At 45.4% G+C, this 23,571-nt stretch overlaps 1 protein-coding gene across 2 annotated transcripts in view; it reads right to left on the bottom strand.

Moving 5' to 3' along the window:
- The window catches only part of PER3 (period circadian regulator 3), an 81,701-nt gene that overhangs the window by 47,925 nt on the left and 10,205 nt on the right, over window positions 1–23,571 (bottom strand). For both annotated transcript variants that reach the window (XM_068238924.1, XM_068238923.1), the window contains exons 2-6: window positions 13,350–13,939; window positions 10,419–10,570; window positions 10,052–10,167; window positions 6,655–6,856; window positions 4,591–4,639 (exon numbers count right to left, since the gene is read on the bottom strand). In XM_068238924.1, the coding sequence (XP_068095025.1) occupies window positions 4,591–4,639; window positions 6,655–6,856; window positions 10,052–10,167; window positions 10,419–10,570; window positions 13,350–13,651 (821 nt within the window). In that variant the 5' untranslated portion in view covers window positions 13,652–13,939. The remainder of the gene's footprint in view (window positions 1–4,590; window positions 4,640–6,654; window positions 6,857–10,051; window positions 10,168–10,418; window positions 10,571–13,349; window positions 13,940–23,571) is intronic.

The following is a 23,571-nucleotide window of genomic DNA, read 5'->3' on the forward strand; positions in this document are numbered from 1 at the left end:
ATAAAACAGAACACGCTACTCAGAAATAATCTGAGCGGCATGTCAGCAGGACTGCGTCGTCGTCGTCGTCGAGGAGTAGTTTTTGGGTACCTGGAGTCGAAGGTTTCATAAACTGAGGAGCTGGAGTATGTTTGCACATGTCTGTACAACGCTCCTTTCTAAACTGCCACCCAAAATGATCTGCGATGATTATTTCTGGTGAGAAATATTTTAATTATTTACACACCTTACGTGATGCATAGGAAGTGCAATTACTGAGGCACTAGGGTGGATTCATAAGCAATTACTCTGCAGCTGGAGGTGGAGACTGAGTCACCAAAAATGTACAGACTACAAGTCATTATAAATTCAAATGAAAAAATTACAATACAGGCACATCAAAAATGTCCCAGTTCCCAAATAATAGTCTTAATAAATTATAGTACTTCTCTGTTGAAAGAATAAAGCAGAGGAGAAGATTTTATAGTCTTTATTAAAAAAAGAAAGAAAAAAAAATGAACTAAAATTTTGTGTTTAGACTTTTGGGACCATGAGATACGGAAAAAAAAAATATATGCTTAGCTATAGATTTTTTTTAACCTCCTGAGGACCCTGGGCTTATTTAAACCCCCCTAGTGACCAGGCCATTTTTTTTTACAAAATAGGCCACTGCAGCTTCAACGCCTCGCTGCAGGGCCGTTCAACTCAGCACAAGTGACCCCCCCCCCTTTTCTGCCCACCACCAGAGCATGTTATTTATTTTTGTTATTAATTTACTTTTGTTTATTTTTTAAATAAATGGCTCTATTTTTTTCCCTTAATAGGCCCAGCCTCCCTCCCCCCCGCCAGCCAATCACCCTATGGCATCAGCCTATGACAGCGGATCACTCCTGTGCCTGCCAGGGCGACAGCAGTGTCACACGGCTGTCCCCAGTACACGCTGCCGTACATCGCCGTGCTGTACAGTGTAAATAGAGGGTGGTTTCGCCATCTAACAGTCTCCTAGCGGCGTGCGCATTGGCGCGTGCGATCTCCTGCAAAACGTGCCCCCAGGACTGCACGCTAATTGGCATGAGGCGGTCGTTTGAGGGTTAAATAATACCGAATGCCTGGTACACAAAATGCAATTTCCCGTCAGATTGACAGTTGAATCGATAATTCCTGACAGGTTCGATCTGATTTCGGATTGTTATTCAGATTTTGTATAGAAGTGATCAGAAAAAAAAAAACGAACGGAAATCATATCGGACTTGTCGTAAATTATCGATTCGACTGTCAATCTGATGGGAAATTGTATCATGTGTACCTGGCTTAACGAGTTGGCAGAAACCATCCCGGAGGGGCAGGAGGGGGTCCTGTCCCAAAAAACAGACACCATCTTCAATTAGCATAAAATTGCTGAGTCTTTGCGATGATGAAATGGCTTGCAAACTATTTTTTCAACCAACACGTAAAATAAAACAGTTGCAGTATATTAAAAATATAATGTACTGGCGGGGCAGCGCGGTGGCGTAGTGGGCAGAGCACGGTGGCGTAGTGGTTAGCACACTTGACTTGCAATGCTGGGTCCCCAGTTCAATATACCAGCCAGGGCAACATCTGCAAGGAGTTTGTATGTTCTCCCCTTGTCTGTGTGGGTTTCCTCCAGGCACTCCGGTTTCCTCCCACATCCCAAAAACATACAGATAAGTTAATTGGCTTCCCCCTAAACTGGCCCTAGACTACAATACATACACTACACACTATATACATAGACATTTGACTATGGTAGGATTAGATTGTAAACCCCTTTGAGGGACAGTTAAGTGACAAGACAATATACTCTGTACAACGCTACAGAAGATGTCGGAGCTATATAAATACTAAATAATAATAATAATAATTATTAAAAATACCGGAGTCGGAGTATTTATACACTGGCTCTGCAGGCCTGATACTAACTAGCCCCTATCGGCAGTTACTGTGGCCGTACCAGTTGCCGCCACCTGTAACAGGATTTTAACTAAAAGCTTTCTCTCCCTGTTAGGTCCGATGCATATGAAGATTGCTCAAGAAACAAACATTTACTAACGTTTCCTTGAACTATGCACATGTTTATTTTCAGTTTGCTGAGCGGAAGGAGGAGGGAGTGAAGTCTACCGAGGGGAAAGCACAAACAGTCCTTTGCTTTTTGTTGTTTGTGCACAGATTGGGCCTGATTCAGTCCACTATTTCTCTAAGTTCCCTTCTAGGTGATCTCTTCACATTTTTTCTGGCCCGGTTCACATTAGCGTTTTTTTTTCCGGATCGGAACCGGAACGTATATTGTACAAACGGAACGGATGTGAAAGGATCCAATGTTGACCTATGGATCCATTCACATGCGTCAGTACAGATACATTCCGATCCACGGACCTAAAAAATGCTGCAGGCCCTAATTTTACGGACCGTTCTGCTTAGCGGATCGGATCCGGACAAAAAAATGCAGCAGCATTGGGGCAATGGGAAACGGAACGTTCCATGGGGGATGGGGGCATGGGCTGACGCGAACCTGAGTGACGGGAGGGTGAGGGGAGGGTGCAGCAGCCGGGCGGGTGGATAAGGGAGGGTTTATACATACCTAAACTTCTGTAGCAGCCGGCGGCAGAGGCTTCCGTCTTCATGTGACTACATGACGCGTTATGTGACTAGTCACATGACGCGCTGTGTAGTCACAGCGGAAGAGGAAGCCTCTACCGCCGGCTGCTACAGAACATTAGGTATGTATTGCTGAGTGAAAACGGATCTGATCAATCATTGATCAGATCAGTTTTCAATATGTGAACCGGGCCACGGAAAGAGCCATCCGGATCTGGTGAAGCGGAGACTGGATCTGCTCACTGGATCCTTTTTGGCTCAAGCGCTAATGTGAACCGTAAACCTCCTTTTAAGCCAGCAGCAAGCAAGAATTTACTCAGTTTCCCTAAAAATAAGCCATAGCTGTAAACCGACAGAAAACCAGACACTATGCTATTGTAAGGGGGGTGGGCAGTCTCCTAACGCACCCCCCTTGTGGCCACGCCCCCTCCGCTCACCTGTAAATAGCTCCAGTATGCTAAGATGGTTGGCGCCCTTTGACTTGGTCGCCACACATGCGCTGTATGCTGGGTCAGCCCAGTGACCGCGCCCCCCCCCCCCCCAACCCTCGTCATAATCAATGTACACACGTGCTGATGCTAGACGCCAACCCATGCACTAACAGTGTCAGATTTTACACCCGCAAACAAAATATATGTCGTCCCCCCCCCCCCCCCGAAAATTTACCCTAGCACTTCTCTTGGAGGTAAAATATATATAAGATGCGGTCTTATTTTTGAGGAAGCACGGTAATCAGAATCATTTTCACTGCACTGTACAACGGCTTGCTTGGTACTTTTTCAGTTGCAGAGTGCTGAAAAGCTATTTTAAACAGAAGATGAAAAATCATCTCCTAGGAGAAAGCTTAGGAGAAGAAAAGAGTTAGATCAGACCCATTGTGTCTGCTTCACGTTTACATCTGTTAGTGGGATATGTCCAACACAGAACAATGCAGCCGATTTATCAAAACGAGTGCAAGAGGAAAGGGAGCAAAACTGCTTCCTGTGCCAAGTTAAAGACTTATGATTGGTCGCTCCACTTTAGCACCTGTTCTGCATCAATTCTACTCCAGTTTTCCTTGCACTGGTTTTGGTAAATGAGACAGTCCTGTTTTCTGAAGCACTTAAAGATAACCAGAGATCTCGTGGCATGAAGTTTGTTTACTTACCCAAGGCTACCTCCAGCCCCATAAGCACGTATGGGTCCCTCACTGGCCTCCCGCAATAAACCCCGGTATCTGGCTCAGTCGGCTCCAGTCTGGCTCAATGACGTCAGTCTGGGTGTTCTGTGCATGCGCAGAGAACCCCGGCTGACGTCACTGAGCCAGATACCAGGACCGATTACCGCTAAACGGAGGACGGCGAGGGACGCATCTGTACTTATGGGGCTGGAGGAGGCCCCGGGTAAGTAAAAAACAAAACAAAAACAAAAAAAAACACTTCATGCCACGAAATATCTGAGTCTCTTTAAACAGCCAAGAAACAGTGAGAGACAGCTTGAGATAAGGTTTTACTGCGAGAAAGTTCAAAGGGTCATTATTTCAGCTTTGTTTTACAGCTTAAAATACAGAGTGTGGATTCTGAAAGGCAAATAAGGCAGAATGATGCAATGTTATATACAAAGCTATATAACTGAAAATAGTGTTCTATTCATTATCCGTACTACACCTACAATTCATTATATCACATTATTTTCGCTTCAGGTTCTCTTTAATGCCTGGTGTCAGTAATCTAGTAATTGAGGTAGGGGATTGAAACACCTAGGCAAACGTTTGTTTATAAAGTACTAAATAAAGACACAATGTAGACAGACATTTCATATTTGTGCATGGAGTTGTGCTTGTACATTTTCCAAGGACCAGTAAAGTCACAGAGTAAAGTACAGGCCCAGCACACAGGTGCAGGATAACACCCATAGCTGCCTTACAATGATTGGTAATGTGACTACAGACAGCACACAGCATACAGGATACAGCAAATCCTACACATCACAACAGACACAGAGTTGTCAACTCACCTGATTCTGCAGAAGAATGACTTCACTTGAGTATATTCATAGAGAGAGGCTGAAAAGAGGAAAACAAAAACAATTAGTGGACAGTTCAGAATGTCTCACAACCCTCCACTAGAAAGTTACTGATATGTGGAAGGGAAAATGATAGGCTTATTCAAATGACACAAATACGAAATCATGTGATCTACGAGGTTCAGCCAATTAGTTTGATTTATACAAATAAAAAAAAAACAAAACAAAAAAAAACATTATGCATTTTGTCTAGATAGAAAAATGCCTGCTGTGTTTTCCCACCCGACAGACACGGTCCTATGCTAATTTTTGCTCCAAAAGATGTGCTAGTGCTTACCTTGGGGAGGGGGGGGGGGACGTGATCGATTTGCGCCGGAGGTGCATCAGTGCGCATGCACATTGATTAGGACGAGAGGGAAGTGCTTTTTTTTTTTTTTTTTGTTTAAAGCACAATGCTCAGTCTGTCTGCACTTTCAGGGGCATGCTGGGAGGAGCCCTTCCCAGGGGCCAAACCTAGTCACATAGCCATTTGTGTGCAAACCCGGCACCTGGGGGCTAGGTATAATGGCGCTACAACAGTACTAGTATGGCCGGGGCACCCGGAAGTGACGTGCGTGGAGGGCCGGTGCACCCGGAAGTGACGTGCGTGGGGGGGCCGGTGCACCCGGAAGTGACGTGCGTGGGGGGGGCCGGTGCACCCGGAAGTGACGTGCGTGGGGGGCCCGGTGCACCCGGAAGTGACGTGCGTGGGGGGGGCCGGTGCACCCGGAAGTGACGTGCGTGGGGGGGCCGGTGCACCCGGAAGTGACGTGCGTGGGGGGGCGGTGTCCTGCTGGGCACTGCAATTGCTGCAGAGTGGCAGAAGAGGTATAATATACCTTTATTTTGCACTGGTTGTGTGCAAGGCTAGTGCCTCTGCCAGGCTTGGATCGTCCCTGTGTCAGCCGATATCAGAACAGTAAGTGAGGGGCATTCCTAAGTTTTATAGTCATCAATAGACCAAATCTCTCAATAGGGATCCTGTTCAGGGGACTCTTCAGAGCAGGATTTTTCTTAAAGGACACCTGAACAGAGGGGGATATGGAGTGTTCCATATTTATTTCCTTTAATATAATACCAGTGGCATGGCAGTGCTGCTGATCTATTTGGCTGCAGTAGTGTCTGAATCAGAACCCTGAAACAAGCATGCAGCTAATCTGGTCACACTTCCTTCAGAATCATCTGATCTGCATGCTTGTTCAGGGTCTATGGCGTAAAGTATTTAGAGGCAGAGGATCAGCTGGAGAGCCAAGCAATTTGCATTGTTTAAAAGGAATTAACGGTGGCGTAGTGGTTAGCACTCGCGCCTTGCAGTGCTGGGTTCCCGGTTCATATCCCAGCCAAGGCACTAATGCACTATCTGCATGGAGTTTGTATGTTCTCCCCGTGTCTGTGTGGGTTTCCTCCAGGAACTCTGGTTTCCTCCCACCTTCCAAAAACATACTGGTAAGTTAATGGACTTCCCCCTAAATTGTCCCTAGACTACAATACATACACTACATGATACATACACATGACTATGGTAGGGATTAGATTGTGAGCTCCGAGGGACAGTTGTGTGACAAGACAATATACTCTGTACAGCGCTGCGGAAGATGTCGGCGCTATATAAATACTAAATAATAAGTAACACAGCCTCCATATTCCTCTTTCTGGTGTCCTTTAATTTTCTGATTATTTGTGACAGGAAGTGAGAATTTCTCCACTAGTGACACAAACGGCAATAAAACAGGTTCAAACACTTCCCCACATTATGTAGAACAAAACTTCTACATAAGTATAAGTACATGATTTAAAGAAGAACTCTCCCCACCCTATTCGGCAGCCAAAGGGATAAGAATGCCACTGTAACCCCTCATAACTGTTGTGGATCGTATTTTGAAGCCCATTGTTCCGACGAGCACTGCTGGGCGCCCCACATTATATGGTTACTTTGTACAGCACCAAGGAATAGGTTGGCGCTTTATAAATCAATGATGTATGGAAAGCGGTTTCTATGGTTTCCGGCAGACATACCTGTATCGGCACCGATATTCCAGGGCAGCAGGTGAGACTGGGTGGTGTGCTTGTAGAAGACGCTGACATCCTGAGGAGCCAGAAGCTCCACAAATCGCGAGGAGTCCAGAAGCTTCTTCTTACAGTCCAGGATGTAAGCGGCCTGTTCAGAGATGTACACCATCTTCCCAGAGGCCAGAGAGAAAACGATAACAAACGTGTCCTGCAGAATGAGAGAAATATCACGTCATCTCTGAGCAATCAGATGACAAATCCCCTCTCTGTGACCAGCACTACAGGCACTGAACACATGACAAATCCCCTCTCTGTGACCAGCACTACAGGCACTGAACACATGACAAATCCCCTCTCTGTGACCAGCACTACAGGCACTGAACACATGACAAATCCCCTCTCTGTGACCAGCACTACAGGCACTGAACACATGACAAATCCCCTCTCTGTGACCAGCACTACAGGCACTGAACAAACAGATAACAAGTCCACTCTGTGACCAGCACTACAGGCACTGAACACTCACATGACAAATCCCCTCTGTGACCAGCACTACAGGCACTGAACACATGACAAATCCCCTCTGTGACCAGCACTACAGGCACTGAACACATGACAAATCCCCTCTGTGACCAGCACTACAGGCACTGAACAAACAGATAACAAGTCCACTCTGTGACCAGCACTACAGGCACTGAACACTCACATGACAAATCCCCTCTGTGACCAGCACTACAGGCACTGAACACATGACAAATCCCCTCTGTGACCAGCACTACAGGCACTGAACACATGACAAATCCCCTCTCTGTGACCAGCACTACAGGCACTGAACAAACAGATAACAAGTCCACTCTGTGACCAGCACTACAGGCACTGAACACTCACATGACAAATCCCCTCTGTGACCAGCACTACAGGCACTGAACACATGACAAATCCCCTCTGTGACCAGCACTACAGGCACTGAACACATGACAAATCCCCTCTGTGACCAGCACTACAGGCACTGAACACATGACAAATCCCCTCTCTGTGACCAGCACTACAGGCACTGAACAAACAGATAACAAGTCCACTCTGTGACCAGCACTACAGGCACTGAACACTCACATGACAAATCCCCTCTGTGACCAGCACTACAGGCACTGAACACATGACAAATCCCCTCTGTGACCAGCACTACAGGCACTGAACACATGACAAATCCCCTCTCTGTGACCAGCACTACAGGCACTGAACAAACAGATAACAAGTCCACTCTGTGACCAGCACTACAGGCACTGAACACTCACATGACAAATCCCCTCTGTGACCAGCACTACAGGCACTGAACACATGACAAATCCCCTCTGTGACCAGCACTACAGGCACTGAACAAACAGATAACAAGTCCACTCTGTGACCAGCACTACAGGCACTGAACACACATGACAAATCCCCTCTCTGTAACCGGCACTGCAGGAACAGAACCGAGAGCTTCACCAGCTTAATGGGCCAAAATTTGTAACATTTAAAATACATTTAAACGCATACTGTAAATAAAGTACATTTCTCCCAGAGTACAATGTACTATAAATATCTTACTTTTCTCCTATGTTGCTGTAACTTAAACTAAGAAGTAGAAATCTGACAGAACTGATAGGTTTTGCGCTAGACCATCGCCTCGTGAGGAATTCTCAGGGATTTCTTTGTTGTTTTTTTTTTTAAACCCTTAGTGAATGGTACTTGCCTAGTCCAATTGCCAGAATAGTGTGCAAACAGGTAAGGGGGTGGCCTGCGTTATCATTTGTATAGATCCTTTCCAGAGAGTGCTTTTGTAAAGAATACATTAATTACTGAAAACCCCCCATGAGGAAATGGACTAGTCAAAAACTGTCAGTTCCATCAGATCTCTACTAATTACTGTAAGTGACAGCAACATCGGAGAAAAGTAAGTTATAGCTCATGTTACCATGAAAGAAAATTACTTTTTATTTGTATGTGTTTACATGCATTTTAATTTTTACAATTTTTCACGACAGTGGACCTTTAATACTACATTGTGCAGCACAAAGCCACAGGCAGCAATCATGCACACAGCATTGGATTGCTTCTCTTTTCAGATATGATCTAATATTGAGAGGGGCAAAGTGTGGCAGGAAGGTAAGTGATCGATAACAAGTGGCCATGATTGCAAACCATTTTTTTGTTTTTAAACTGAACATCCAGTCATCCGTTAATAGTTAATCCTTCATATTATAATAATAATAGTATCTCCCAATGAACAACACTAGAAATGCCGTATCCTTTAACTATTGCATCACTTCCTTCCGACTTTACACTTTAAATGTTTGCCCTAATGCATCAAACACAGTATAAAAAAAAAAAATTATATGAAACACCAAGACTGCTCTGATGACATTTCAATGCATATTTACACCTCACTGAAGCTAACTGATATCATTACCCACTGCAGGACAAATTATAAGACTGACTCCTAATTAGTGAGCAAATAAAGTAGAGAAAGTTCTCAGTTTCCCCCTGGATACAGAAGGAACTTTACTGCCTTGTTTACACAGTTTATTACACTTCCAAAGCAATCAGTCAATGCAGGTCGGCAAATGCAAAAGCTTAAAGTGAATGTTTACCAATTAAAAAATAAAAAAGTCAGATACTCACCTAAGGAGAGGGAAGGCTCTTCCAAACCCGGTGCCCGGTCCAGCGCAGGATCCTCCGTAGCAGTATTCGACCAGTTCGGTCAAATACTGCCACTTCCGCATGCCGAAGGGAGCTTTCTGAAGCCTTCGGGAGCACTCGGGCTTCCGAAGACGGGCCGCTCCATACTACGCATGCGCGATCGCCCTCTATGATGCGCTCGCACGTGCGCAGTATGGAGCGGCCCGTCTTCGGAAGCCCGAGTGCTCCCGAAGACCTCCAAAGTCCCTGCGGCGGCGGACGCGAACGGGGGAGCCAGCGCAGCACCGAGGGCACCGGGAGAGGAGAGGGAAGGTTCATTAGGACCGAGCCTTCCCTCTCCTTAGGTGAGTATCTGACTTTTTTATTTTTTAATTGGTAACCACTGGCTTTAAGTTTCAACCCTTCTTGTGGCTTGAAAACCAGTCAGATGGTTATAGCTATTCATTTTATGCTGGGTTTAATGCTTTAGAGCAGACAATAGATAAAGTAAAATACCACTTTAACAGCCATGCGCAAATAACCTCTAACAGCAACTAAGCCAGCTATTTTGTACAACTATAGGCTTCACGAACAAATAAGACAAAATAAAGGGCTGTCAACATTCTCCACTCATTCCCAGGAATTGGGAAACGTGAATGGGAGAGTGGGATTAGTACAGGAATAAAGATGATTCAGTCTATCACGGTCTATCCCGCACTGATTCCTGAAGGACAACGTAGCATACCGTGTTCTTTGGAGGATGTTCTGACGTCATCATTTCCAGATCTTCGATGGTGTGTACGGTGTTGTCCATCCGAGAGGTTCCGGTCTCACCGAGGACCTGGAAAAACGCGCTGTTCGCTGTGGGAAGAGAGGAAATGACATCACAGTTAATTGGGTCAAAGGACAGACTAAAGGTGCATACAAATACGCAATTACTGCCACCCGCAAGGATCAGTTTTCGATCACTCAGGTGACAGTTTGGAGCAGAGTGCTGTACAGACGCGTCACCAGCCTTTGCAGGCGGAGGAACACAACTGTATGCTTTGTTAAAGGTGAACTCGTGAGCATGATACAATTTCAGCTAAGTCCGGACAAGCCCCGATCCTCACCTTGCACTTGCCGGACACACTTTAAGGCATAGTTGAGAGCATCCACGGTGCTGGGCTTGGTCCGGTTAACCTTCTCGGGGGGAAGTCGGCGTTTCATTTCCTGCACCATGCTCATTAACTCCTTGTGTGAGCGAGTTCTGTTCATTTGCTCACTAAGGAGGAAAAACATAATATCACAGTTATTACATTTATCAAAATTCCCCTCTGCTCCTAAACTTTAGACACTTCTTGGAACAATTATTTGATTAAAGAAAAAAAGTTACAGAAAGGGTTAAAAAGCAATGTTACACTTAAAGCGGACCCAAACGAAACAATTTTTTAATTCAAAATATTTAGTTGCACCACTCTGACACATACAAAGATAAATAAACACCTCTTCAAGCCTATGAGCATTTCAGTGCATGCTTTTCACCCTTCTCTTTTCATAACTAGGGTTATACAGGTGGCAGCCATTAGCAATTCCTCCTTGGCCGGACACCACCTACTCCACCAGTTTGCCGCATTCAAGCCCGGCAATATGAAAGGAAGGGAGGGGTTCCTCCAATAATTGTAAAATATTTTAGATTTGTCGTCATCATGCAGCTGAAAAAAGGCTGCTATTATAATTTAGAAAATAGATTTTATTTCTGAAATCTTGTATTTTTAATTTGGGTCCACTTTAAGAGACAATTGAAGTGAGAGGGACGTGGCCATATTTATTTCCTTTTTAACTATGCAGATTGCATGGCTTTCCTGCTGATTACCCAATTACCACGGTGCACTTTTTCACCATACGACCCAGGATTGTTCTTTGCTCTCCAATTGCTTTAGATAAGAGTAAGCACACACAGCAGAGAGTTTCTCTGTGCAGGGACTATAAGCAGAAGTGAGGACTGTCGCTCTAAAGAGTTTTTTGAATGACAATTCCCAACACTGTCGCACTCTGAGTTTTTTTTTTGGGGGGGGGGGGGGGGGGGTGGAAGAGACTATTTACACAAAGGACTTTCATGTAGGTTAAAAGCAAGTAGGACAACTACCGTATATTATAAAACAAAATATAAACCGTGGACTTCAAAGGTTTTCATAAGTATCCCTTCAATCATATCAGTTACCACTTTGGAGCATTTATTGGCATTTCCCAGCTTGTATGCTACAACACTTTGCTGCTGAAAACGCAAAATTATAGAGGAAATTTAAATCAACTTTCTGAGGGTGTTTTCAGGTCTTCTATGTACTGATTCCAAGTAGAGATGGCCATTGAGATACCAATTATTCAGGACTGATAGAGGATTACGCAAGTTTGATATACAAATTTATGCAACTTGAAAATGATCCAAATTCCACCTCGGCGGGAATCGTTTGGAACATTGTCAAGCCGCACATATTTGCATAATACTGCATCCATTGGGAATTATTGGCATCTCATGGACAATCCCGCATTCTAAATAGTTTCTCTGAGGAAGAGCAAAGCTAGTGTATAGTCTTTACAGCCCAATTCCATAGCATGCTTGTTTGGAAAGTGGCGGGAAACATGAGGTTTGGTTATTCCTGGCTGGATACAATTTTATTTATTTCCTGCTTCTGGGACCTTCATGACTTATAATCAATACTGGTAGTTTCAGGTACAGGAATTGAGAGACATTGTTTCTATAGCCAGGGCTGTGAAGTCAGAGTTAGAGTCAGAGCAATTTTTGGGTACCTGCAGTCGGATGATTTTTGTAGCCACTCCATAGCCAAGGGCTGTGGAGAAGGAGTAGGAGAAAAGGAGTCACAGCAATTTGGGTTACCTGGAGTCAGAGTTAGAGTCAGAGTCAGTGGTTACATAAACTAAGGAGTCAGAGTTTGAGCAATATTGGGTACCTGCAGTCGGAGTCGGTGGTTTCATAAACTGAGGAGTCTGAGTTGGAGTAGGATGGTTTTTGTACCGACTCCACAGCCCTGTTATAGCAACACACCCAATTCACTGCCACAGTTGAATAAGAGACTTGAAACAGTGAGAACATATGTTAACAGGTCCATAGGAAAGCATAAGTCCATTCTACATGTCTACTGGCTCGCTGTCATCCATTCTAGGAAAGAGGCAGCAAAACATGGGTGAACTGAGCTTCAAGGGGGACATAGAGTCACCATGGCCCGTAGCAGTTTGGGTGGGAGCGGAGGTGTGGAAACGAACAATGTTAATAAGGCTTGAATTTAGTCTTAATAGGATTTCATTGCCCAAGAGCTTTTCAAAACAATGGCCGTGAGAGGGGTATGGAGGCTGCCATATTTATTTTAAGCAATGCCTGGCTGTCCTGCTGATCCTCTAATACTTTTAGCCATAGACCCTGAACAAGCATGTGTAAAGTACATTCATTTCGGTGGAATGATTTCCAGATTTAAGGGTCTAAAAAAACGATACAATTTTTACACAAAAACTTTTAAAACCTAAAATCAGGGGAAAATATATATACACGAGGATCCTTTAAGACCGGCGTGGGTGGGCACACAGGGGCTGCAGGGGGCTGGCAGAAGTCCCAGGTAAGTGAAACTAGTATTTATCTACTTATATATGTGTTTTTTTATTTCTATGTTACTAGGTGTCACTTGTTCTTTAATCAATCGGCGATTGCAATAGCCATTTGTGCTTTCTAGTGGGCCTCAGACTTCTGATTGAAGAAGGGCCGGGTGGAAAGTGACGCCAAGACAAGGACACCCGCGGGGCGAGGAGATGACTGTGAAATGTACCCATAGATAGGCATCAGGGGGTCCTGGGTGAGGGAAGATGGATGAGAAGGAGTTCAGCTCGATCTAAGATAAATCTTAGGCAGCTCTCAGCTCTCCATGATCAATCAGCTGACAGACAGCATGAAACTTTCCCATTAAGACAGAGAAGGATGAGTCAGGAACTGAGAGGCTACTCTACTGGAAGTCAATCATCAGCTGCACAGCATTCCCAGTAAACAGCCTTACCTGTTGCTACTGCCGGTGGACTTGCTCGGCCTGCGGAAACCACAGTTCGATCTCCTATTAGTCTCGTTGACATGAGAATCTGTCCCGCTAGATTCGTGTCCATTGCAGTCATTCCCACTGGACTCGTTACCATTGGAGCCACTGGAGTTCATCTCCATGTCCTCGTGGTGCTCAGAGTTGTGGTCCTCAGAGGTCTTGCAGTTAAATGTCTTTTCGGCAGGGCAGTTTCCCTCGGTGCCGGTTGCTGCCGACCAGCCCTCATTATGCTGGGCTAGGCTCTCAATCTGTATCTCGGTGGTCATGATAGCGGTGGTGTTTTCTTTAAAGATTAGTTAGTCCAGCTTACCATGGCCTCCAACTCTGGAGGGGCCGGACAGATGAGAAGGCGGGGTCAGACAGATGAGAAGGCGGGGTCTGGGGCGTGTCTTTGGGGAACACTCTTCAGGTCTGTACGTGGAAGTCTAACCGTTGACAAATTCTGGGGAGAGTGGAATAATGAACGCTTGTGCACGTCAGAGGCATTTGTGCGTCGGTCGGGGCAGAAGAGCCCAGCAGGAAAACCAAAGGCTGTATTCACAGAAGCAGCATCTCTAGAAAGGAGACAAAAGGAAGAAAGAACACAACTATAAATCTCTAGGTAACAAAATGCTTTACAACAATAAAATGCAGTCTTTGTTCATAACTGTGCAAAACAACTCACATAACAGATACAGTAGGGTCTCCGGTATTTTTTTTTTTTATCAGATTCCCTATCAGAGGTCAATATTTGACTGTATGCGCAACGTCTAAGGCTTGTACACACATCCAAGAAAAGCGAATGACCAACCCGACGACATGACCACCTGTACAAGCAAGCGATTGCACAACTTGTATTTTCCATGCACCAAACAACTGAACCACCAACTCATTTGCATACTGCACATGCAAGCGGAAAACAGACTGCATGATATGGTCACATTCAAAGCAAGTACAAGTTGTTTGAATGACTTGTACACGTTGACAGCCCAACGGTCGCGTGAGTTGATCCGCTGGCTGGATCGGGCAAACCGCCTGTTATCAGTTGCTTGTCTAGTCATTTGTCACACGTTCACACACCCAACAGACCAAGTTTGGACGATAGATGGGTGGAAAAGTTGTACGTGTGTACAACGCTTTAGACCCACTACCGATTGCATAACGCAAAAAAAGAAGGTTTTTTTTAGAGTGATTTTACCACTAAAAAGCATAAACATTTCAGGAAGATTTTGGGCCCTGCTTTTCCTTATGCAGCTCTGAAAATGCTGTATGCAGAACGACTGCGATTTTGGTGAATCGCAATAGCTCCTGTAGGATCGCAGCCATTCATCAGCGGTGAAGTGCTTTTGGAATGGTGGGCGATTACTAGAAAGCCTAAATCGCAGCTGGAATTAGCTCTAGTGGGTCCCAGGCCTGAGGGCTCATTTACACCAGGTGTGCTTTTTAACGTTTTTCAAAGCGGCCACACGTTTCAAACCATGCTTGACTAACGCAACCCCATGGGGGTATTCCAACAACTGCATAGTGATTAGGTTAAAATTAAGAGCTCCACAGCACTGAGTATTGCCAATGACCTCTCACACCCTGGGCCTTTGCTTCTTCAGTCTGCTTCCATCAGACCGCATGTTCTGGGCCATATCCTCCAGAACTTCGAGGCATAGGAGCTCCTTTTTCCCCCTCTGCTGTCAACCTCTTGAACTTCCCTCTGTGCCCTCCCACCTCCAGTGTCCACACCCATCACTTTTAACCCCCCTCCCTCCCCAAGGTTGCTGCTGACGACAGACTGTCTAGTTGAACACTGTGCTGAAACAGTATCCTACGATTACTCCTGTTTTGTGCTTGCTGTATCATCTTTATTTTTTGTAGGTCTTTACATTTTTATCTTTACATGAAGCAATGTTTGAGCCAAACCCAATTCGGCGATTAAACTATTTCTGATTCTGATTTCTGATCTCAAACGTGCTGCATGCGGGATTTTTCTGAGTGATTCAGCATGAATGTGCAAAATCACACATTCGTTTAAAATTCACATTGCAAAATCACTATCGGTAAGCAGTGTTCTCCCCAAGCTCTTTTAGCCGGGTGCTCCACCCAGCTAGTTTTGGTGAGCACCCGGCTGTCATCGGATCGCCTCCTCCTCTGCTGTAAGCAGAGTTGTGCAGAGAACCACTGGCCCGGCATTCTATCATCTCGCCCCACCCGGCTACTTTTTCATGCCACCCGGCTGGAAAACATTTCGAGGGAGAACACTGATAAGGGACTAGCGATTGCGATGTGAATTGAGCCTTGCGCTCTGCTCAGCTGCAGCCGCGACCTGTGAATAAGCTCAGCACCGCTCGGCTTTCATTCAGTAAGGAAGCAACGCTAGCAGCTTACAGTCATTCATAGAGATCCTCGTCTCACCTTCTCAGTTATGTAACAGCTTATTTCCTCTGTCCGGCCCGCACAGGAAGAGATTACTGACACGATGCAGATTACATTGGTCAGAGATTTGCCTCTCATTATAAACTGCTTACACGGGATGCCCCCACCACCTCCGTCACAGGGAATATGAGATGATGAATGAGGTACGTCCATCGCTTGTCTCTCCACGTGCGTCGCGAGCTATCGGGTGACGCCCATTCCGCTGTGCCATCTGGGCAGCCACCAGAGCCGTGGCAACAGACGACACAGGAAGGATACGGGACTGAGGAAGTCTGGGAGGAAACGACACGCAAAGCCTGCCTACACTACATCTCCATGCCTGCTACAGGGCTTCTCAGTCATGCCTGCTTTGTGCTTCTCAGTTAAGTATAGCTCAGTTTCGGCAGTTCGCTAATGTTTACTAAATGTATCTGACAAAGGGATGTAAACAAAAGAGAATGTTATCACCCTCTTTGGATGCTGCCAGAAGCTGCCCACTGAAGAACAAAGTGTTGTGTTTAACCGTTTGACAACAGTCCCCGTCGAGCACGCTACATCACCCTAGCCTGCATGAGAGTCCTGCGCATGCACGGTTCTCTAACTCTGAACCACACATGCGCAGGACTCTCACGTAGAGTGGACGATGGGGACTCACACTGGCGACTTCAAGCCAAAGCCTCCAGCACGACCGGGAGAGGAGCCAGGACGACGCCGGGGGACCTCGCGGCCTACAGTGGGCTGGAGGAAGCCCCAAGTAAGAGCAAATTGTGTTTTTAAAAAGGTGCTCAGGATCCCTTTAAAGCAAAGCTGAAGTAATAAGCTATGTCATCTACAGTCCTAAGGCTAAAAAGGACTTGCCTGGGATGAGTGTCGCCCCCTTGGAGATGTGCCTGAGGAATAAGCTAAAAACACAACTAGCTAAAGCCTGGTACACACCTTCAACTTTGATTGACCAATCCCTGACCAATTTTACCATTTCCATGTAGTATGAGTGTATCTAATCAATCTGCTAATAGTATTCAAAACCGGTTGGCCCCCATACCACATAAAGGTGGCAAAATTGCCCAAGCACCGGTATATCTAAATTGAAGGCATGTACCAGGCTTAAGGACGATCCGATTGGCCGTAACCTTGGCAGCCTCGTTACTGGGCAAACCGATTGGTACAGACAGAAACGGTGAGGGAAAAAATAAATACCGCTAAATTCTGCAACATGACTAAATGCGAAGAATTAACAAAACATCCTTTTTCAGTCAATAGGCCAACTGTCATGATCGCTATTATGTGACGCCAAAGACTAACGACTGAAAGAGCAGCCGAGAAGAAAAAAAACACAAATTACAAAAGCTTAATGCATATAATTATGCCATTATTAGACCTCTGAAAACCAAATCGGGATACATCCGGTCTTTAATTAGCAATTTGAAAGCTTTTCATTTGCAGCCATTTTTAGCTCGGGGCACATAGGCTGACACGATGGTCGTATTTTCCCGTCTCCCCATGAATGCTGTGAAAGCCACACAAGAAGCGGTATAGCGAAACGCGTGGGTGACAAGAAACGCGTGGGTGACCGGGAAGGGTTGCCGCCTTTAATTACCGCATGTAGGGAAATAAACGCTCGATGCTACACATTCTGCCCTGTACCGTCCGTCCACAAAAGCAAATGAAGATTTGCAGAGGACAAGAAAAAACAAAGTAATCAGATCACATCATGGAGGTGTCCTATAAAAAGTTTTCCAGCATTAACCACAAGTGTTGGAACTGTACGGTAGCCAATAAAGCTCTCTCCTGGGACAGTACAGTACAGGCTATAAAGTTGTATTTGTTCTTGGCTGACACACCCACTGGCTGTACATACTGTACGCTGGAGCGTGTGCTGGGCGGGCAGACACATGCTGTACTGACACAAACCACATGCACACACGGCAGTACACGTGACAGACGTCTGGGAACCAGCCTGTCCGGTTCACAGAGTTCTGGGGACAAGAACGAAAAACAGCTGCACTGCCTGTTACATCACCACCAAGATACATAAAAACGCGAGGCCGAAAGAACAGGAAAGAATGACTAACTAAAACAATAGTTAGAAGAGGTAATTAAATAGTTTTCATGACTGACTGTAATCTCCTCTGGAGGACAGTCAGTGGCATGACTAGGTACTCTGTAAAGAGCTACGGAAGATGACAGTGCTATATAAATACATAATATTACTAGGACATTTGACTATGACTATAGTAGGATTAGATTGTGAACTTATCTGAGGACATTCGGACATGACTATGTATTCTGTAAAGTGCTGCAGAAGAGATCTGTGTTATATAAATACATCATTATAATACGGTAGGACATGACGCTATGACGAGGTTAGACTGTGAACTCCTCTGAGTAAAGTTAGTGACATGAATATGTACTCTGTAAAGTGCTGCAGAAGAGGTCAGTGTTCTATATTATTTATTAATTTAGTATGTCTGTCTGTCTGTCTGTCTGTCTGTAGGTATGTAGGTAGGTAGGTATGGCGATCATTCGAAAACGCCTTGACCGATTTTAATGAAGCTTGGTATACAGATCCCTTACTATCTAGGATGATATGTTCTGGGGGTCTCGCGGCCTCCCTGCATACGTGGGCGGAGCTACAAACAGCAAATCAGATTTAAAGGGAACCTTAACTGGCGAGCAAAAAAAAATTCACTTACCTGGGGGCTTTCCCAAGCCTCCCGCAGCCGTCCGGTGCCCGCGCCGGTCCTTCGGTGCCCTCCGGTCTCCCTCCGCCGCTAAGTTTCGTTTTCGGACGACTGCCAGTCGTCCTCGGGCCACTTCCGCATTCCTCGTCGTAAACTGCAGTAAAGCGTGCCGCATGACGCGTTTGGCGTCATGCACATGACGCGTTCGGCGTCATGCGGACGCGCTTTACTGCAGTTTACAACGAGGAGTGCGGAAGAGGCCCGAGGACGACTGGCAGTCGTCCGAAAACGAAACTTAGCGGCGGAGGGAGACCGGAGGGCACCGAAGGACCGGCGCGGGCACCGGACGGCTGCGGGAGGCTTGGGAAAGCCCCCAGGTAAGTGAATTTTTTTTGCTCGCCAGTTAAGGTTCCCTTTAACCCATTCACATCAATAGGGAAAAATATAAAAAGCTGCAATTCTCACAATAAAGCCAGAGTCCCCAAACTTGGCGCAGTTGGTCACTTGGTGACCGAGGTTGAAAACTCAGGGAAAGTAGGCGGAGCATAAAACAGCCAAATTACAGTCATTCATTTTACATGGGAAAATGTGATCTGCAGCCATTCTTACATTATTAATGGCAGGGTTGTCAAACTCGGCCCAGTTGGACAATGAGTGACTGAGATTAATATTCAGGAAAGTGGGTGGAGCCTACAACAGCCAATCAAAATTAACCTACTGGTTTTGAAGGGAAATATTTTATCTGCTGCCATTCTTACACTGATAATGGCAGAGCCCTTAAACCTGGTACAGTTGGGCACTGTGTGACTGGGGTTCAAATTCAGAAAAGAGGGCAGAGCTACCAACAGCCAATCAGATTTGTTTGATTGATTTCGGCCATTCTGTTAGCGGCAGGATTGTCAAACTTTCCCTAGTTGGCCACTGGATGACTGATGTCAGATTTTAACTACTTACTTTTTTTCACTGAAGTGGTCCTTTAACCATTTGCTGACCGATCCATGCCAATTGGCGTGAACGCGGCGACAGCCCCAGGACCGCTCAACGCCAATTGGCATGAAGTCCTGTGGGCGGGGTTTTGCAGGAGATCGCGCAATATCTCCGCTTGAATGATGGAACTCTGCTCTGTCATCAGTCTCCCAGCGGCGAGACTGTTAGACGCTCTGTTGGTGGGCAGAAAAGGGGAGGGGGGGAAAATCACGTGTGTGCTGAGTTGTACGGCCGTGCAGCGAGTCCTTAAAGCTGCAGTGGTCTGATTTGTATAAAATAGCCTGGTCACTAGGGGGTGTAAAGCCTATGGTCCTCAAGTGGTTAACCACTTTCCCCACCACTACAGTATATCTACGTCAGCTGTGGCACTCTCCAAGCCACAGCCACGTAGATATACTGACCTGCCTTAAGCCCTTTTGTGCAGGGACAGGTGCGCTTCAGAGCGCACCCCCCGGCACTGTCGGTTGCCTTACTAATTGGCAAAAGGGAACATGTTCCCTTGTAGCCAATTAGTGACCCCCCCGCGGATGAACGATCACCGCTGTAACAAACAGCGTGATCCTTCATCTCCCCCTCCTCCGTGCACAGATGGCTAAAAAAAAAATGTAAATAAAGCCGCCTCTCTCACCTTACCTCGTTCCAGCGATGAGCCTGCAGCCCGAGCATCCGATCCCAGCTCTGATCTCAGCCGCGTATTGCCGATGACGTCATCAAGCCGGGACCCGGGTCACCGGCAATACGCGGCTGAGATCAGAGCTGGGATCGGATGCTCGGGCTGCAGGCTCATCGCTGGAACGAGGTAAGGTGAGAGAGGCGGCTTTATTTACATTTTTTTAGCATCTGTGCACGGAGGGGCTGCCTAATGGGGGGGGGGGGGTCATACATCTGGCTACCCACACTGGGGGGGGGGGGAGGGGGGGGGGTTTGGGGGTGCAAAAAAACTGCCAGGCATCTGGGTAACTGGGGGGGATGACATCTGACAATGGGGGATCATTTGATTATCTGGGGGAGGGGGTAACCTAATACTGGGGGCACATCTGGCTATAATTGGTGGGGGGGGCAATTCTGGGGGTACATATGGCTATAAAGGGGGAAATTTTATCCGGGGGACACAACTGCCTATAATGAGGGGTGCCAATCCTGGCGGCGTTACTGTCTCTCTGTACTGGGGGGTGGTAGATACATGGGACACATCTGACTATACCGGGGTGCCGATATTGGGGTCACATCTGGCTAAACTGGGAAGGTTGGGCTGATACTCGGGGCACATCTGACTATATTAGGGGGGACATTAACTGGTGGAATGGTTTTATAAACTGTGGTACTTTTTATTTTTAAACTGGAATTGTTAAAAACTGAGAAATAATGCATTTTTTTAATTTTTGTTCCCTTTTTTCAATTAAAATGCCTAGAAAACAAAATTGTTCTTGTGACTAAATACCCCCCATTGAAAGCCTGGTTTGTCTTGAAAAAAACGATATATAGATCATTTAGGTGTAGTGAGTAGGGATAAAGTTATTGCTGATTGAATAGGGACACCGCTAAAGCGTCAAAACTGCTCTGGTCAATAAGGGGAAAACAAGGTCTGGATGCGAAGTGGTTAAATACCATGAAAATGATAACATGTGAGACAACACACAAGCAAAAATAGAGTAAACTGTGCGAAACCGCTCACACCGCTGGGAGGAACAGCATGCTTGCCTATATATGGTGGGCACACCGCAATTCCAGCAGGTATCCCCCGACGATGCTGGGATCTGTAGTACCCCCCATGTTGGCGTTGCGCTCTCCGTCCCAGCTTCAACCCTGGGCAATACATTCCACGAGCTCCCTGTAAGCGGCCTCTATTTGTACGAGGAACAGATTGTTCTAGCCAGGCAGTTTAATGTCCGGGCAGTTATCACGGCGCGCTGTCCACAGCTCGTGCCCTGTGCCCCGATCTTATCTCTCTCCAGGCAAGATCTGGAGCAGGTGGAAGACACACGTTTGAACAACGTGTTCCATGCCACAGGTGGAGCCAGTAAACGATTGTGTAAGGCCGGAAACACAGGGCTGGCACCGGCAGTAGCGATCGCGCTTGCCAAGTACGGGCGGGCATTCACTGGGGCAAAATACACAGCCTGGAATGGCAGCTTACAACATGTACTACGAATTTCATTTCCATTTATTGAACTTATGTAATATCGGTATAAAACTCGGCCAACAAACCAAAAGAGGAGAAAAAAAAACAAAAAACTTTCAATTGCTACATACAACTTGTAATGATGGAACTGGTGCTTAAAAGATTACGAAAGTGGTTTTGGAAATCTGATTTGATCCTAAGGGGTGGTTCAGATGGACAGTATTTGCAACTTTTTAGTGTGATTTAGTTTTGCACAGAATAGGTAAATATTACACCTGTCAGGTTTCTTCTGCTGTCAAAGTCATGAGGAGTGGGAGAGGGGACCTGCTTTCACTCCCTCTTAGTACAGGAAGGGAAATTCGTCCACACCTTCCAGACAGGAAGTTGCTTTCACTCCCTAGGCAATTTCTCTTAGTACAGGAAGTTAAATTCTTCCACACCTTCCAGAAAGTAAAATACAGAGAAAAGGGAAAAAAAACAAAAAAAACAAAAAAAACAAAAAAAACAAACAGAAGGTCAGCAGTACAGCCAGGCAATCTGCATTGTTTAAATGGAAATAAATATAGGTCAGCCTCCATATCCCTCTCCCTTCAGGTGTGTTTTGAGACATTGTAGCTGGAGATGTGAATTGATGGACTAATGGACAGACCCAGGCCATAGACAGAAGTCGGATAAGTACAAATATTCCACACTGCATTAGCAAAATATTATATACATTATACTTATGGCATATAAAACATTTTATTGCTTCCTCTTATGTGCAAATCGCATCAGCCTGCATCCAGTGACCTTATACAGCAGATTTTCATGAAGCACAGATGCTGAATACATCGCCTATCCCACAGATTGCCACTAGAGGGAGCACCTTACACAATGGAATATTTCAGAAAAATCACTGCTGTATGGAACAGTAGGCAGGGAACATGTGAAAAGGTGTCAATTATTTCAGGAATCACTGAAAATAACAGCAGATCCCCCATCAGAGCTGCCGACAGCGAACAATAAGAACACTTCCCCTCTTACAAGAGTTACTGAGCTAAATAGGTTAGTTCCTGGTGGATAATTGGCTGGTTATACCCACCAGGCGAGATCACCAAACGTTTATACCTCTGGTGTATTCAGAAGAAAGCGCTTTCACTCCACGAGAACAAAGGTAATCATTGCTATTTCCAGCATGTCTATGTCAACCGTACAAAGCTCACAATCCATTATCTCTCACATGCTGTATAAGCAAAAGCTCATAAACGGAAAGCAACAGCTGGGCTACAGCACTCCTGACAGCAAACCTGAACTGAACATAAATGTATGAGATAATTGTATGTGTGGCAAAGCTAAGAAATAGAACATAAGCAGCAAAGAAAAAGTATCATAATGTTTTCCAGTACAGGAAGAGTTAAAATAAAAAAAATTCTTCAGTTATCTATGCAAAAGAGCTTCTCTGAGCCCTTCTACCCACCGGGCTGAATACAGTCCTGTTTTCTGAAGCACGTAAAAAGCCAAGAAATAGTGAGAAACAGCTTGATATTAGGTTTTACTGCAGGGAAGTGCAAAGGGTCATTATTTCTGTTTTGTTTTATAGCTTAAAAGACAGAGGACCACATGCAATTCATTTTTTCTCCTAGGAGATAGTTTTTCATCTTCGATTTATATTAATTTTTTAGCATTTTGCAATGAAAAAAAAAGTACCAAAACATAGTTGAAAAGTACTACAAAAATTATTCAGAGTATTTGTTTGCTTGTTGGTGATTTAATAGTCATTTTGACAAGTTTGAAAATCCCACCTTGGAGAAAACTCAGGTGAAAAAGTAAATTGCACATGGCCCAGATTGTGGTTTTAAAACTGCAACTGTGACAGAATGATGCAATGATCTAAAAAACAACAACTATATAACTGAAAATAAAAATATAAGACTTTTCTTTGCTACTAATGCTCTCTTCCTTATCCGTACTACACATACAATTCATTATTTCATACTTTTTATTTGCTTCGGGTTTGTTTGAACTGAGAGGGTTA

This window comes from Hyperolius riggenbachi, chromosome 6 (genome assembly GCF_040937935.1).
Source record: "Hyperolius riggenbachi isolate aHypRig1 chromosome 6, aHypRig1.pri, whole genome shotgun sequence".
Classification (NCBI taxonomy): Eukaryota; Metazoa; Chordata; class Amphibia; order Anura; family Hyperoliidae; genus Hyperolius; species Hyperolius riggenbachi.